Raw genomic sequence first — 13,074 nt, forward strand, 5'->3', positions numbered from 1 at the left:
ACAGTTATGACAAAAAATCTAAAAGATGCACCGTGGCCCCCTCCCAACCTGGTCTCCATCATCCCGTCTACCTTAAGCTTTTATCTCTGGCCCTGGCACCTACCAACCTAGCAGAGCATCCTGGGGAAGCAAAGACACACTTACTGCTCCCTGGGCGGAAGATGAGCCGGTTCCTTCGTCCTCCTCCCCGTCGGGCTCCTGATCTTCGTTGTCTGTCCAAGAAGACACGTCCTCTACCGAGCTGGTGAGATCGGGCAAACTCTTAGATGTTAGCCTGAGCAGGTCCTCTTCAGAGGTTTCCTATGGGGACACAATTAAAGGTCCATGAGTCACTCCCTGGCGTCAAGGTCAAGGTCAACTCTCCCTAGCAGAGTCAACCACAGTGGTCACTTGCTCCCCATTCAAAGACTACCTGGAGTGTATGTTCCACATTTCCAGGTGTGCAAGGCTGCCTGAAATGTCAGGGGTATGGACCCAACGTAAACCCAGACCAATTTTTTTTTTTTTCTTGATGAATCTGTGTTTCTCAAATGAAAGTTTCTCCAGGCAACCTCAGCTTCCTGAACATAAGATCCTCTGATGCTTCCTTCCCCCCGCAGTCTTACTTTCAGGATATGGTTGAGACCCCCTTTGTGGGCAGGCTGATAACAGCGATTCGGCCTCTCCAAACTCATCCCCCTCCACTCTCCCCTCAACCCACGCCTTCCATTCAAGACACACTGACTTCCAGACACGCCAGGCTCTCCCAGCCTTGCTGCCTTTTCCACCAGCAGCAGCCTCTGCGTGGACCACACTTTGTGTTGTGACTAAGGCCCCTCTGGGCAAAGCCGAGCACCCTCTCCTGCAAGGCTTCCTGAATCACCTTTGGAGGCATTCCGTTGGCCCCTCCCTTCATCTCTAATGTCCTCTACCGTTTATCACTTTGCTGTGTGTGTCTAACTCACTCGTCTTTCTCCCCCCTACGTGTCTGAGAGTTCCCCAGACTCAACAATCTTTCTACTCAGCACGGTGTCCCCCAGCCTAGCTCAGAGCACAAATATCCATCCTCTTCTCTCTCTCACTGTGGGGTAGAAAGAGATTAGACTGCTTATTGAATCATAGTGTCAGAGTGGAGACTGATAATGTCTTTTCAATGAAAGCAGCCCTTTAACAACCTTTTTTTTTTTTAAGGGCCACACCCGCCGCATATGCAGGTTCCCAGGCTAGGGGTCAAATCTGAACTGGAGCTGGTGGCCTATGCCACAGCCACAGCAGCGGGGGATCTGAGCTGCCTCTACAACCTACACTACAGCTCATAGCAATGGTGGATCTTTAACCCACTGAGTGAGGCCAGGGATCGAACCCGGGTCCTCATGGATACTAGTCGGATTCATTAACCACTGAGCCATGAAGGGAACTCCCTTTAAACAACTTTTAAAGCAAAAACACATGGACTCAGACTCCATTAAGATGAGACTCCAAAGCGGGCTTTATCAACACAGCCCTTCCTTCCTAATCTTAGATAAGGTCAGGATGGGGGGTGAGAGGCAGGTGAGATCAATGAGGCCAGTGACAATCCCAAGGATGGATGAGCCACACACACACAGGAGCCAAGAGCTCGCCCAGGAAATGATGCAGCACATAAGGCCAGGGACCTGGGCTGCAGGGCTGATCCGAGGCCAGAAAAAAAGAGCGATGTGTCTTCTTCTCTTTCTCCCATTCCAGTAACTTCTACAAGGAAGGAAACATGTGGGAAGTTTTGATTATCATATTCCTTGGGGGAATGACAGAAAAGAGGACAACAAAAAAGCACCCATCTTGTATAAGGGACGCTACACCATATTAGTGAATCGGCAACAGTGGCAACAGTGACGTTTGTTAACTAGGTTGATGCAGGTTCCACTTGCAAGGTACCTGAAAGCTCATTCTTTTTAGGTCAGTAATGTGTGAAGACCACACTTTCAGACCTTGCGTGAGGAAAGGAGAAAGAGTTGTTAACCAAAGAGTGAGTTAAGTCCTCTTCTGGGATGTCAATTCTGGTCAACAATTGACCAAAAAAAGAGCATGGGAAAAAAAAAAAAGAAAAAAGAAAAAAAAAAGACAGAGAGAGAGAAAGTTTCACAACAGCCACAGGAGAGAATACTCCACAGTCATTAAAAAGGGTGCCACAGAAATGCACTTCCTGCTGGGGAAAGAGTTCTCATAGAATGTTACTTAGTGAAAAAGCAGGTTAAAAAGAATGCGTGGTAACCACATTGGTGATGGATGTAACAATAAACTGGATACAATAATATGTGATAACCATAAAGACAAACATTTCTCCAAATGCTCACTGTGACCGGCTACATTGTTCAGGGCCCTTTATCGTTCATCTTCCTCGCATCCCATGATGTAGTTATTGATTCTCATTGTGTAAGTGAGATTTAGAGGTAGAGTAACTTGCTCAAGAAACACAGCTTTGAAAGGGCTGTGCTGGCACTTAAATCCTGGTGGGACCGCCTCCAGGTACTCTGTCTCCTCGTGTTCGATTCCATTTAAAAGAAAACGTGCTGTATTTGCACACATGTATGTGTTCCCATCTGGAAGGACACGCCAGACGGATAATGCTATTGGCGGTATTGCAAAAATGTTATCTTGCTTTTCTTCTCTATATTTTTTGGGGGTTTCCTCCAGTAGATATGATAAACATCTATTTCTTGTTAATAAAAACCAAGAGTGGGGCGGAGGGAAGGATGAGAGAAATCCGTATTGCTGTGCATGGACTTCTAGGAATAGCAAAATGAACCTGGATATTCTTCAACCTATTCATTCAGCAAAAACTTTCTAAGCTCCTCTGAATACACAACAACATATTTATGTGGAAACCCACATCCTCTTCAGAAGAAAGTACTTGCTAGATTTCCAAAACAATGCCTTAAAGTTTTGTGACAAGGTGACAATTATCTGCAATAATGCTAATATATATTTTTATTATTCCTTATGTTCAGCACATCAAAAGCTCTTTTCCTTTTCTCCCTCTCTTCAAATATAAAGGCAGAAATGAAGTCTGCAGATGACTTGCTCTTGTGAGATAAACTTACAAGAAGAGCAGATGCCAAGAGGTACCTACAACTGGACTTTCTTTTTTTCCTCCAAGGATGAGCTCCTTGGATGTGAATAGTTTCAGGAACAAGCAGCAGGCAGCTGATGTAGCAGTGTATTCCCTAGCAAACGGGAAAGAGTGAAAGGCAACCCAACTCTGAAGGCTGGGTCAGCATTAGGGGTGTAGTTCAGGGTAGACGGCCAAGGGCCAACGGATTGAGAACTAAGATGGATGCCCATTCCTGGGCTCTGAATGCTGCTCAGCCCTCCAAAGACCCCAGAACATGCCCCGAAATGTCAAAGCCTCTGTCTGGCAGGGCACCACTAGCTTTTTCTAATACCACTGGCTCTCGTGTCCTTTGTATCTTACATGGCTAAGGGGCAGTGGTGTACGGCAAGAAGCATGAAACTGAAGTGCAATGGACCCAGGATGAAACCTGCTTCTGCCACCCACTGCTTGTGTGACCTCTGGGAAAATTAATCCCTTAGGGTTTTGTTTGTTTGTTTGTTTGTTTTTGACCTCACCTGAGGCATGCATAAGTTCCCAGGCCAGGGACTGAACCCGTGCCACAGCAGTGACAATGCCAGATCCTTAACCCACTGAGCCACCAGGGAACTCCCTAACCCCTTAGACTTTAATTTCATTCTTTCAATATAAAAGAACTAATGGCTCTCTCATGGGATTTATTTTAAGAATTAGATGAGAGAGTGGGTAAGAAGCCCTTGGCATCCAGTGGGCACCTGATACGTGTCAGTGTCTCTCTTTTTCCAAGTTATGAGTGAAATTGTTGGTCAGGCATCGAAATCCCTCTTCAAAAATTCTATGTGTGCTCCTTAATTGTCTTTACCCATGAGCGGCCCTTTTTTATGTTTCCTTTATGTCACATGTTTGTGGGTAGCAGCTGACATAGAAGATAATACTCTTCCTCATTTTCCAACCTAGCAGGAGAAGGAAGTCAGCATAGAAACGAAGGTTTGGTGCACGTGATATAACTCCTGTGCAGAAGCCCCTGTGTTCTTAAGCTGTGGACTGTGGTGAGCTGGGTGTGTATATACATGTGTGTGTGTAAGAACCAATAATGCTTTTTTCCTTCTTCTACTTTTTAGGGTCACGCTGGAGGCATATGGAAGTTCTCGGGCTAGGGGTCGAATTAGAGCTGCAATTGCCAGCCTACACCACAGCCAGAGAAGATCCAAGTCGAGTCTTTGACCTATACCACAGCTCATGGCAACACCAGATCCTCAGCCCACTGAGCGAGGCCAGGGATTGAATCCGTATCCTTATGGATACTAGTTGGGTTTGTTACCACTGACCCACAACGAGAACTCCCAATAATGCTTTTCAAACTCCCAACACATCTGGCCGAATGAGGAATTTATTTCTCCTTCCCTCACAGCCCTTTGCTCCTTGTGGGATTTTCCAGGAGAATGTCCTGGCTTTACTCCTCCCCACCCCTGGTGAGAAGATGCCACGCGGGTGCCCCATGGCACCTCTGGCAAGGGAGAAGGGGGCCTATGAATGGAGAATATCTCAATTCCTGCTCCAGGGCCTCAGCGTCAGCTCTTCCTGCCAAAGCTCTGTATTCTAGTTGGAAGCCTGAAAGTCTAGGTCAAGGATTTGGGGTAAAAGCCATAAAGGAAGGAAAGCAGATTTTTCAGATGGCTCAAAATATTCTTCTAATCTATTTATTAAACACTTCCCAAATAGGCAATCAACCTTGCCATCTAAGAAGGAACAGACATCAACACCTGCGGATGCTAGGTTCAAAAGTAACATGAGGGATAACAGGAGTGGGGGTGGGGCATTAGCCATCCTGGAAAGAGCCTATTGCTGCAAAGGGTTAAGGGCTATGTGGCCTCACCCCATTTCTCCCCTGAGCCGGAACTGGAATGAAGTGGAATGAAGACCCTCGGCTCCCCTGCACTGGCTCCTGAGTCCTGGGGGCTCCTTCCCAGCCTCAGCAACAGCACCTTGAAGCAGAACCAAGACAGCCCAGGTCCTCCGGCTTCTCATCACACAGCAGGGGCATCTTGCGGCCTCTTCCCAGTGTACTAAGGCTGGGGGGACCCCAGGGAGAAGGCAGATGGGAACCCCTCGGCTTCAGCACTATTTTCCCACACTCCAGGGATCGAAGTGAAAGACGCTCCAGCCTGAGGCCTCACCAAGAAGAGGTGGCAGCAAGATAGAAGGGACAGATAGACACGGCGGTGCGTCAGGAACCAGGATCCCAGCACTGCCAGTAGCATCAAGGCCTCCTAGAGATGGGAGCTCTGCCTTGCTGGGTCATTTGTAAAATTGAAGGGAGCAGCTAGACAACAGGGTTCACAAGGCTTCCTCCAGCACCAACACTCTGCCAGGCCTGCAGCCTGCCCATGGCTGGTCCCTAGCCTTCTTCCTTCAGGACCTGGATGGTGCATGGTTTCATGTGTCTCTGCTGTCCCTGCTGAACAGCTGACCTGGTCGCTTTCTCCCTGGATGAGCTGCTTCTCTCCCTACCCTGTCCTTCTTTCCACCCTCCCGTCCTCCCCTTTTCTGTAGTCCTATGATTGTTTGTCCATCTCCTAGGTAATACCTATAAAGACCCTTCAAGGAAGGCAAGAGAATTAAACACCCTTCAGCCATGGCCTGTAGAATTATGGCCATTTGAATGGTCCAAGGAGAAGGCAAGTACGAACGCGGGTGGAGGATGGATGGGAAGGGCTCCAAAAAACCAAAGTCACCACTACCATTTAAAACACTTTATAAAACAAACAAAAACTACCTACCTTGCTGGCCACCACCAGCTGAACCACTCCAGTGGCTGAGCGAAGAATGGCCACAGCTTCCTCGTGGGAGAGCCCGACCAGTAAGTGGCCATTGATTACCAGCAGCTCATCTCCCAAGGACAGTCTGCCATCCCTGAGAAAACGGAGATGGGAAAAAAAAATCCCTTGTCAAGACATTCTGGGCTTGAGAAGGGCCATCTTCCTGGAGCTGGGGAGGGTGGGGAGAGGGCTCTGTTCAAATTGAGCGAAAGAGGAGTGAGGCCAACTGGAGTAAGCTGGGATGGGAGGGCTTTACCCTGCGGCTGGCGGGTCCAGATTCCAAGCTAGCGGAGTGAGGAGCTTCATGATTTCGGATGCTCCCTCAGTCCCTGCCTTGTTCTTAAGTTACCACTGTATCCCACATCAATGTCAATGAAACATCTCCCATCCAAGTGGAGATGTGATGGGGGACTGAGACCCCAAGGTCCTCAGATAGTTAAGTCACACTTTCCTTAATTCTACCTGCCATCCTGCCCTGGTGACTGAGTCATTAGCTAAAGCTCTGGGCTGAACCCTCAAAAGAACAAAAGTATCCTAAGCTCACCAGGAATCCTCCTCTAACCCATGGTCCCTCTCTCCTCCAGGGTGACACACCCTTGCCCAGATTTCTTCTGCAGCATCTGTGACACTACATGACATGTGACCATAACCCCCATCCACAGGAGTTATAGGACCTGGAGGGTAAAGTGTCACAGTGGCTCCTTCTTCTTGGGTCCCTCTAGCCAAGTTTCATAAGTAGAAGGATGCACAGAAAAATGAACAAAGAAACTGCCTAAGCTACCCCCGCTGCAGGTGTCAGCCCTGGGGTAGGACACGGGTGTACAAACATGTTCTGTTTCTTTATTTCCTTTAAAGGAAATGAATGACTTGGAGCTTCCTTCCCAGTGGGCTGGCAGGAAGCCCAGCTGTCATGAGGTCTGCCCACCCTCGAGTGGGTCAAGAGTGGCAGACTGTTAAAGCACTGTGCCCGCCTCATCACTCATGGTGGGCCAACCATCCTGTGGGTTCCAACTGAGCCTCCAGTGGTCTGGTCTCCTGTGATCCCAATGCAGCCGGAGGCTTTTCATCTCCACTGCTAAATATCAGATGGGAAATTTGGTGAGGCTGAGAGACCCAAAGCCCAGGGTTCCACCACTCCCTCTGAAGGATTCATATCAGCACCCAGGGTGCTTCTGGGGAACTCACACCTGTCTCCAGGACTCTCAGATTCACCCCACTCTGTTGCTCTCCAATCTGTAGACTCTTTCACTTGCTTTCTCTCAATGAATTAATCAACTTCTCTCTCTCTCTCCTCCCCCCCCCTAACCAGTTTCTTTCTCTTTCTCTCTCTCTCTGTCCTCTAAGGCATGCATCATAATCGTTCCAAGAATCTAGGCTTTAACAGAAAATAGGACACAACAGAGACTTCCAAGAGCCTCGGCTTCCTGTCCTTCAAATCCCCAAAGCAGAGAAATGCTAAGAACCCCAGTTGTTGCTTGGGATGGAGGGAGAAGGGAAAGAAGAAAACCACAGAGAACAAGCAAACTGGAACCTCAGGAAGGTGTGTGGGTGGGTCCTCTAGGGGAGAGGGATTCAGAAATAAGGAAGAACACGATGGCTCGGGCCAGTGTCCCTGGGTTTACTTATGCACACCATCATCAGGGCATCTCTGTCCCCATCTTCTTTTATTTTCCATCTCAATCCTAGCTCCAGTTATTAACCAGAATGCCCCATATGTAAATTAACCCCCCCAACACAAACATCCAGACTAAGGGTGTAAGAAAATGGTGAGACCCACTAGAAATAGCTCACATGGAAAAGAGACATGAACAGTTCTACGTCAGCTCATCTCTGGGCACAGGAATTTCCTCATCTCCAACTTTCCAAAGACAGACTAGAACCTAAGACCTGGGGCTAAAAGGAAAACGGCTATCTGATGGGAATTCCATCATCTGGGAAGTGTGATGATGGATATGAACTACCTAAGATCTTAACCCTTCAATCGCACCTGCCCACCCAGACAACAGACACCTGCAGAGAATCTCATCTTTACTCATTATCAGTATCATACTCTAGTTAGGGGACCGAGGAGCATGGAACACTGATGCTCCACTGGTGCCCTTGTCCTCTCCCTGGCATTCTTCAGGATAAATACCTCCAAGTGCCTTCACCTGTGCCTCATGAACTGTATTTCTCTCTTGGGCACGCAAGTATTGCTCTGGCTTGCCGTCCCCTCCTTCACATCAGGTACCTGCACTGAACACTAATTCCAGGCAGATTCACCTCCCTCATCAATGAAACACTACCTTTATCCACCTACTGTATATGAGTGGGCATCCAGTGTGGGCATATGCCCCACTGTGCTTTGCCAACAGTAGATGCCTTATGTATAGGGAAGCAATTAGCCACATGGCAAGGGCACCCCTTACGTGTTGGGATAACTTCTTCTACCTCAACACAGACTTCTTTGTACATGCTCTGCCTATGAACCATCTCTCTTCCTACCTCAGATGAACTGTCCAGGTTTTGGAGTGTGAATTGTTCTCAAGCCACAAGGAGAAAAATTAACATTTATTTCTCTCCCTCTCCACCTGCATGACAGAGACACATGTATCTAAGTGTGTATCAAATCGTGATAGACCTGACAAATCCAGACATGGCATGTGAACGGGGGTCACATTTAAACCCCATCACTTTCCCGAGACGTCAGCCACAGTCTTATGGGGGTGAAGAAGTCACGTGTTCTGCTGCGTGGCACGGTCTTGAACAGTAACCCCATGTCACCAGCATCCCAAAGGTCAGGATAAGTGACACTCACTCAAAACTCAAACCGGACTAGAAAGAACTCCAATCTCTCCTTCATGGTGTGGCAATGCCTGCAGTGTCTCCAGCAATTAGCTTCCTGTGCTCAGAGGGGAGCTTAACGAGAACCACTTATGCCTGACTTCCGTCTGTGCTCCAGCACCATGCTTGTCAATTGGAATTGGCTGTGCTCTGGCCAGACAGAAGAGTCCCAGCACCCGGGGGCAGGGCAGGGAGAGGACAAGGAGGCAGAGAAAGGGGGAGATGAGCTAGTCACCTGTGAGCGGCACCTCCTTCCTTCACTTGAGTGACAACGATAGCGTGAGGTGAGCGCTTTGATCCTCGGCCTCCACTAACCTGAATTCCCAGCCCATCCGATTCTTTAAGCAGCTCCATCTTCCATATCCGGCCAACTTCCTCCTTGGGAGAAAAAGTGAGCACACTGTGAAGGATCTGGACAGACACACGTCACTGTCACGGGAGGGTGGAGCCGGTGGATCAGGCCAAACACTCATCACTTGTGGACAGGTGACCACAGGTGAGAAAATTCTGTGGGTTGGACCAAAGTCTTGCTTGAGCTGGCAGTGCTGTGCAAGGAAACCTTCTATGATGATGGACGTGTCCTAGGTTTGCAGCATCCAATATAAGCCACTAGCCCAGGTGGTTATTGAATACTTGAAATGGGGCAACAGAGACACTGAACTTTTCATTTCATTCTAAGTAACTTTCATTAGCTACCTGGAACTAGTGCTGACATTGGGTGGCAGAGCAAGAGTGACTTGAAAATTCCTTGACCAAGGTCCTGTGAAAGAAAGCAGCTCCTGCCTGAAACCCAGATACTATTATGTGTATAAACACTGCCTGTGTCTCATTTTCTTTTATTGAAGACAGCTACTCATTAATAAAGGAAGATGAAAGGAAGACAAAGCTATACCTTGGTGCCAGGAGACTTCAACTAGTTTGAGCCAAGCTCTGCTACTTAGCACTTATGAGTCATCTAAGTCCTGAAAACCTGTTTCCTTGGCTTTTATTTTATTTTTATTTTTTTTGTTTTTTTTTTTTTGGTATTTTGTCCTTTTTAGGGTCAAACCCGTGGCATACAGAGGGTCCCAGGCTAGAGGTTGAATTAGAGCTATCGCCGCCGGCCTACCCCAGAGCCACAGCAACGCCAGATCCAAGCCACGTCTGCGACCTACACCACAGCTCACAGCAACACTGGATCCGTAACCCACTGAGTGAGGCCAGGGATTGAATCTGCAACCTCATGGTTCCTAGTTGGATTCATCTCCGCTGTGCCACGATGGGAACTCCTTTATCTTGTATTTTATTTTTTGCTTTACAGGGCCACACCTGCAGCACATGGAAGTTCCCAGGCTAGGGGTCAAATCAGAGCTGCAGCAGCCAGCCTATACCACAGCCACAGCAACACTGGATTTGAGCCACATCTGTGACCTATGCCACAGCTTGCAGCAGTGTTGGATCCTTAAGCCACTGAGTGAGGCCAGGGATCCTCAAGGTTACTAGTCAGGTTCTTAACCTGCTGAGCCACAACATGAACTCCCTCCCTGGCTTTAAAGTGGGGATAATTAGTAATACTTCCAACTTTGTTGTTTGGATTAAATGAGATATTTATGGAAGCCGGTGGCAGTGCAGTGCTCCTGACATCTAGCAGAGACAGAATAAATGTTGGTAGGTAAGCATATACTACTTACACATGCACATACTGTATGTTAAAAACATCATATTGAATTGAACTCAAATTTCCTTAAAACATGAATGAGATCTTGGGAAGGAGAAACCAAAACAGGGATTTAACTGATGACTTTTTTTTTTTTTTGTCTTTTTGGGGCCGCACTTGTGGCACATGGAAATTCCCAGGCTAAGGGTCAAACTGGAGTTGCAGCAGCTGGCCACAGCCACAGCCATGCCAGATCTGAGCTGTGTCTGTGACCTACAAGCAGCTCAGGGCAACGCATGCCCTTAGTGAGGCCAGGGATCAAATCTACGTCCTCCTGGCTAATGGCTGGGTTCGTTACTGCTGAGCCACAACAGGAACTCCCTAATTGATGAATTTCTTACCAACTTCTGCACACATTGGTCCGTATGCTCTTGAAATACATTAATAAATGCCTCAACACCTATAAAAATCTATCCTTTGTAAAAATGAACACAGGTTTCTAAGTCCCTGGGCCTGCTGGTAGCTCTTCTGCTTTGGTTCATTCTCCATTTGACTCTGTGTTTCAGTCTGAGGACACAACCATATGCCCACTGCAAAGTGTACTTAGATACTTAGCTGTTCAAAGAAATGAAAGCAAAAGCTTCCAAAGTGATTTATTTGGGAGTCTGACTTGAGGCTTATCCTGAAGTTCTTTTTAGCTCTAGGTATACAGGTAGGGGTCACAAGGCGTTCCTCAATGTATAAAACAAAAGCGACCTATTTTCTCCATCCACCAGGAAGGTCCAAAGGAACCAGTAAGGTCCAATACAGATGAAGCCATCATCCCCCGAGGAACAGGCAACCTGCCCATTCAAGTTGCTTGCAAAAGAGGAAGAATGTGAAGCATTTAGAAAATCTGAAATGCATTCTGTCAGACACTCAAATGAAACTTTATGCAACAGTAAAAACACCAGATGTTGAACGGCCCCTGATGTGCGGCAACAGGAATGTCTAGGGAAATTATTACCAGACAGAGACCTGTAGGGTCCTACACTTTCCTAGCCCAGTGCTGCTCGCTGGGGCTCCACGACTCCAGCAGCATGCAGCGGTGCCAGCTGTCTCCTTCATCCATTGACCGCAGACCCGCGAAAGCCTGTCTGGCCAAATGTAACTTCAGAAGTCACTGGCTTACCACAGCAGTTCATGAACTTGTCAGGGCTCCCTACATCATCCAGTCATCTCACTTTGGACTCCGTGGGTTTTGGTTTGTTGCCTCCAACCTCTGGAACACCTTTCTCTCTTTCCCATTCAGAAACAGCCTCCCTGGCCTTCAAAAGTCTCTCACAGCTCCCCTGTGTCCAAGAAGCCATCCTGGAGAATCAGTGCTACCTCCGAGATGGCACACACCCAGGTCCTGGGTCCCCTTGCCTAGTGGAGAACCTCAAAGGGAACCAGTGCAGGGGTGTGCTGATTAGCCGTGGTCCTGGCATACTGGGCATCCCACACGAGCACAAGGGCCATCCCCGTGGCTGCCTCCCTGGACCTGTCTCTCTACAGGTGAGAAACAAGAGCACATGGCAGTTTGACATGGTTTTTTTTTTTCTTCTTGGAAGATATACCATGGCTCCTGGGGTCTTTAAGACATTGGACTATGCTCCTCCCTCCCCCAGGACAGAAAAGCTGCAGAACTCTTTCCCAAGAGCCACAGGGACCATTACTGGAGCCCAGAAATAAGAAAACCTATTTAGTTTTAGCCCAACTTAGTAAAACAAACAAACAAAAAACCTATCTATCCCTAATACTAGTTAATATCATCATTTTCTATTCTCTTACCCTCCTTTTGCTAAGCAGAACAGGTTAAGCATGGTTCACAGAGGATGTGACAGTACTAGATACAGTTCTTTCTAATTTTTAAATGCTTTAAGAAGTAGGACTTGTGACAACAAAACACAAAGAACTACAATGATGGGGAAAAAAGAATGGCCCAAATGTTGACCCTGACAGACAGTTTTCAAGGGAATCCACACGTCCACTCCACACCCTCCCCTGCTCAAGATGCACACAACTAGTTAAAAGCAAAACAAAACACGTATCTAATAAAAATGGCTTCACAGGGCAGAAATTACCAATCTATACTATCCCCCCCACGATACTAGTCAGGAAACAGATATTCTAATAGTATCAGTTTATTTTATTTATTTTATTTTAGGCTTTTTAGGACCACACTCTCAGCATATAGAAGTTCCCAGGCTAGGGGTCGAATCAGAGCTGTAGCCTCCAGCCTACACCACAGCCACAATCACGGTCACACCAGATCCGAGCTGCACCTGCAACCTATACCACAGCTCACGGCAACGCCGGATCCTTAACCCACTGAGCGAGGCCAGGGATTGAACCTTCGTCCTCATGGGTACTAGTCAGATGTGTTTCCGCTGAGCCATGATGGGAACTCCCAGGTATTCTAACAATTAAGAGATCCAATGATGCGATTGCCACCCCCATCCCAACAGCAGGAACTCTAAGGGGAGAGTGCAAAGAAAATGATGTAAGTTTCCTCACCCTGGGATTCCTTGATCGTCTAATGAAGGGGTTCTGAGAAACACAAAAGGAGGTCAAAAGAGGAAGAGGCAGAGGTTGTCAGTCTGTCAATTGATAACAACCGTCAGTATTAAATCTAGCTATCTACAGCTGAAAGCAGTGCTCAGTTAAAAATAAAATCAGTGTCTAAAGTTTATCAGTCTAAAACTGGCACTGGCCAAAAATCAACAGGT

The 13,074-nt window shown here is 47.5% G+C and overlaps 1 protein-coding gene across 7 annotated transcripts in view; it reads right to left on the reverse strand.

Moving 5' to 3' along the window:
* The window catches only part of PDZD2 (PDZ domain containing 2), a 417,701-nt gene that overhangs the window by 97,479 nt on the left and 307,148 nt on the right, over window positions 1–13,074 (reverse strand). For 6 of the 7 annotated variants that reach the window (XM_047767572.1, XM_047767596.1, XM_047767566.1 and 3 more), the window contains 3 exons: window positions 8,924–9,066; window positions 5,827–5,959; window positions 145–300 (listed from right to left, as the gene is read on the reverse strand). In XM_047767572.1, the coding sequence (XP_047623528.1) occupies window positions 145–300; window positions 5,827–5,959; window positions 8,924–9,066 (432 nt within the window). The remainder of the gene's footprint in view (window positions 1–144; window positions 301–5,826; window positions 5,960–8,923; window positions 9,067–13,074) is intronic. The other variant, XM_047767605.1, reaches the window with a different exon arrangement.

The sequence above is a fragment of the Phacochoerus africanus genome, chromosome 1 (assembly GCF_016906955.1).
Source record: "Phacochoerus africanus isolate WHEZ1 chromosome 1, ROS_Pafr_v1, whole genome shotgun sequence".
Taxonomy (NCBI): Eukaryota; Metazoa; Chordata; class Mammalia; order Artiodactyla; family Suidae; genus Phacochoerus; species Phacochoerus africanus.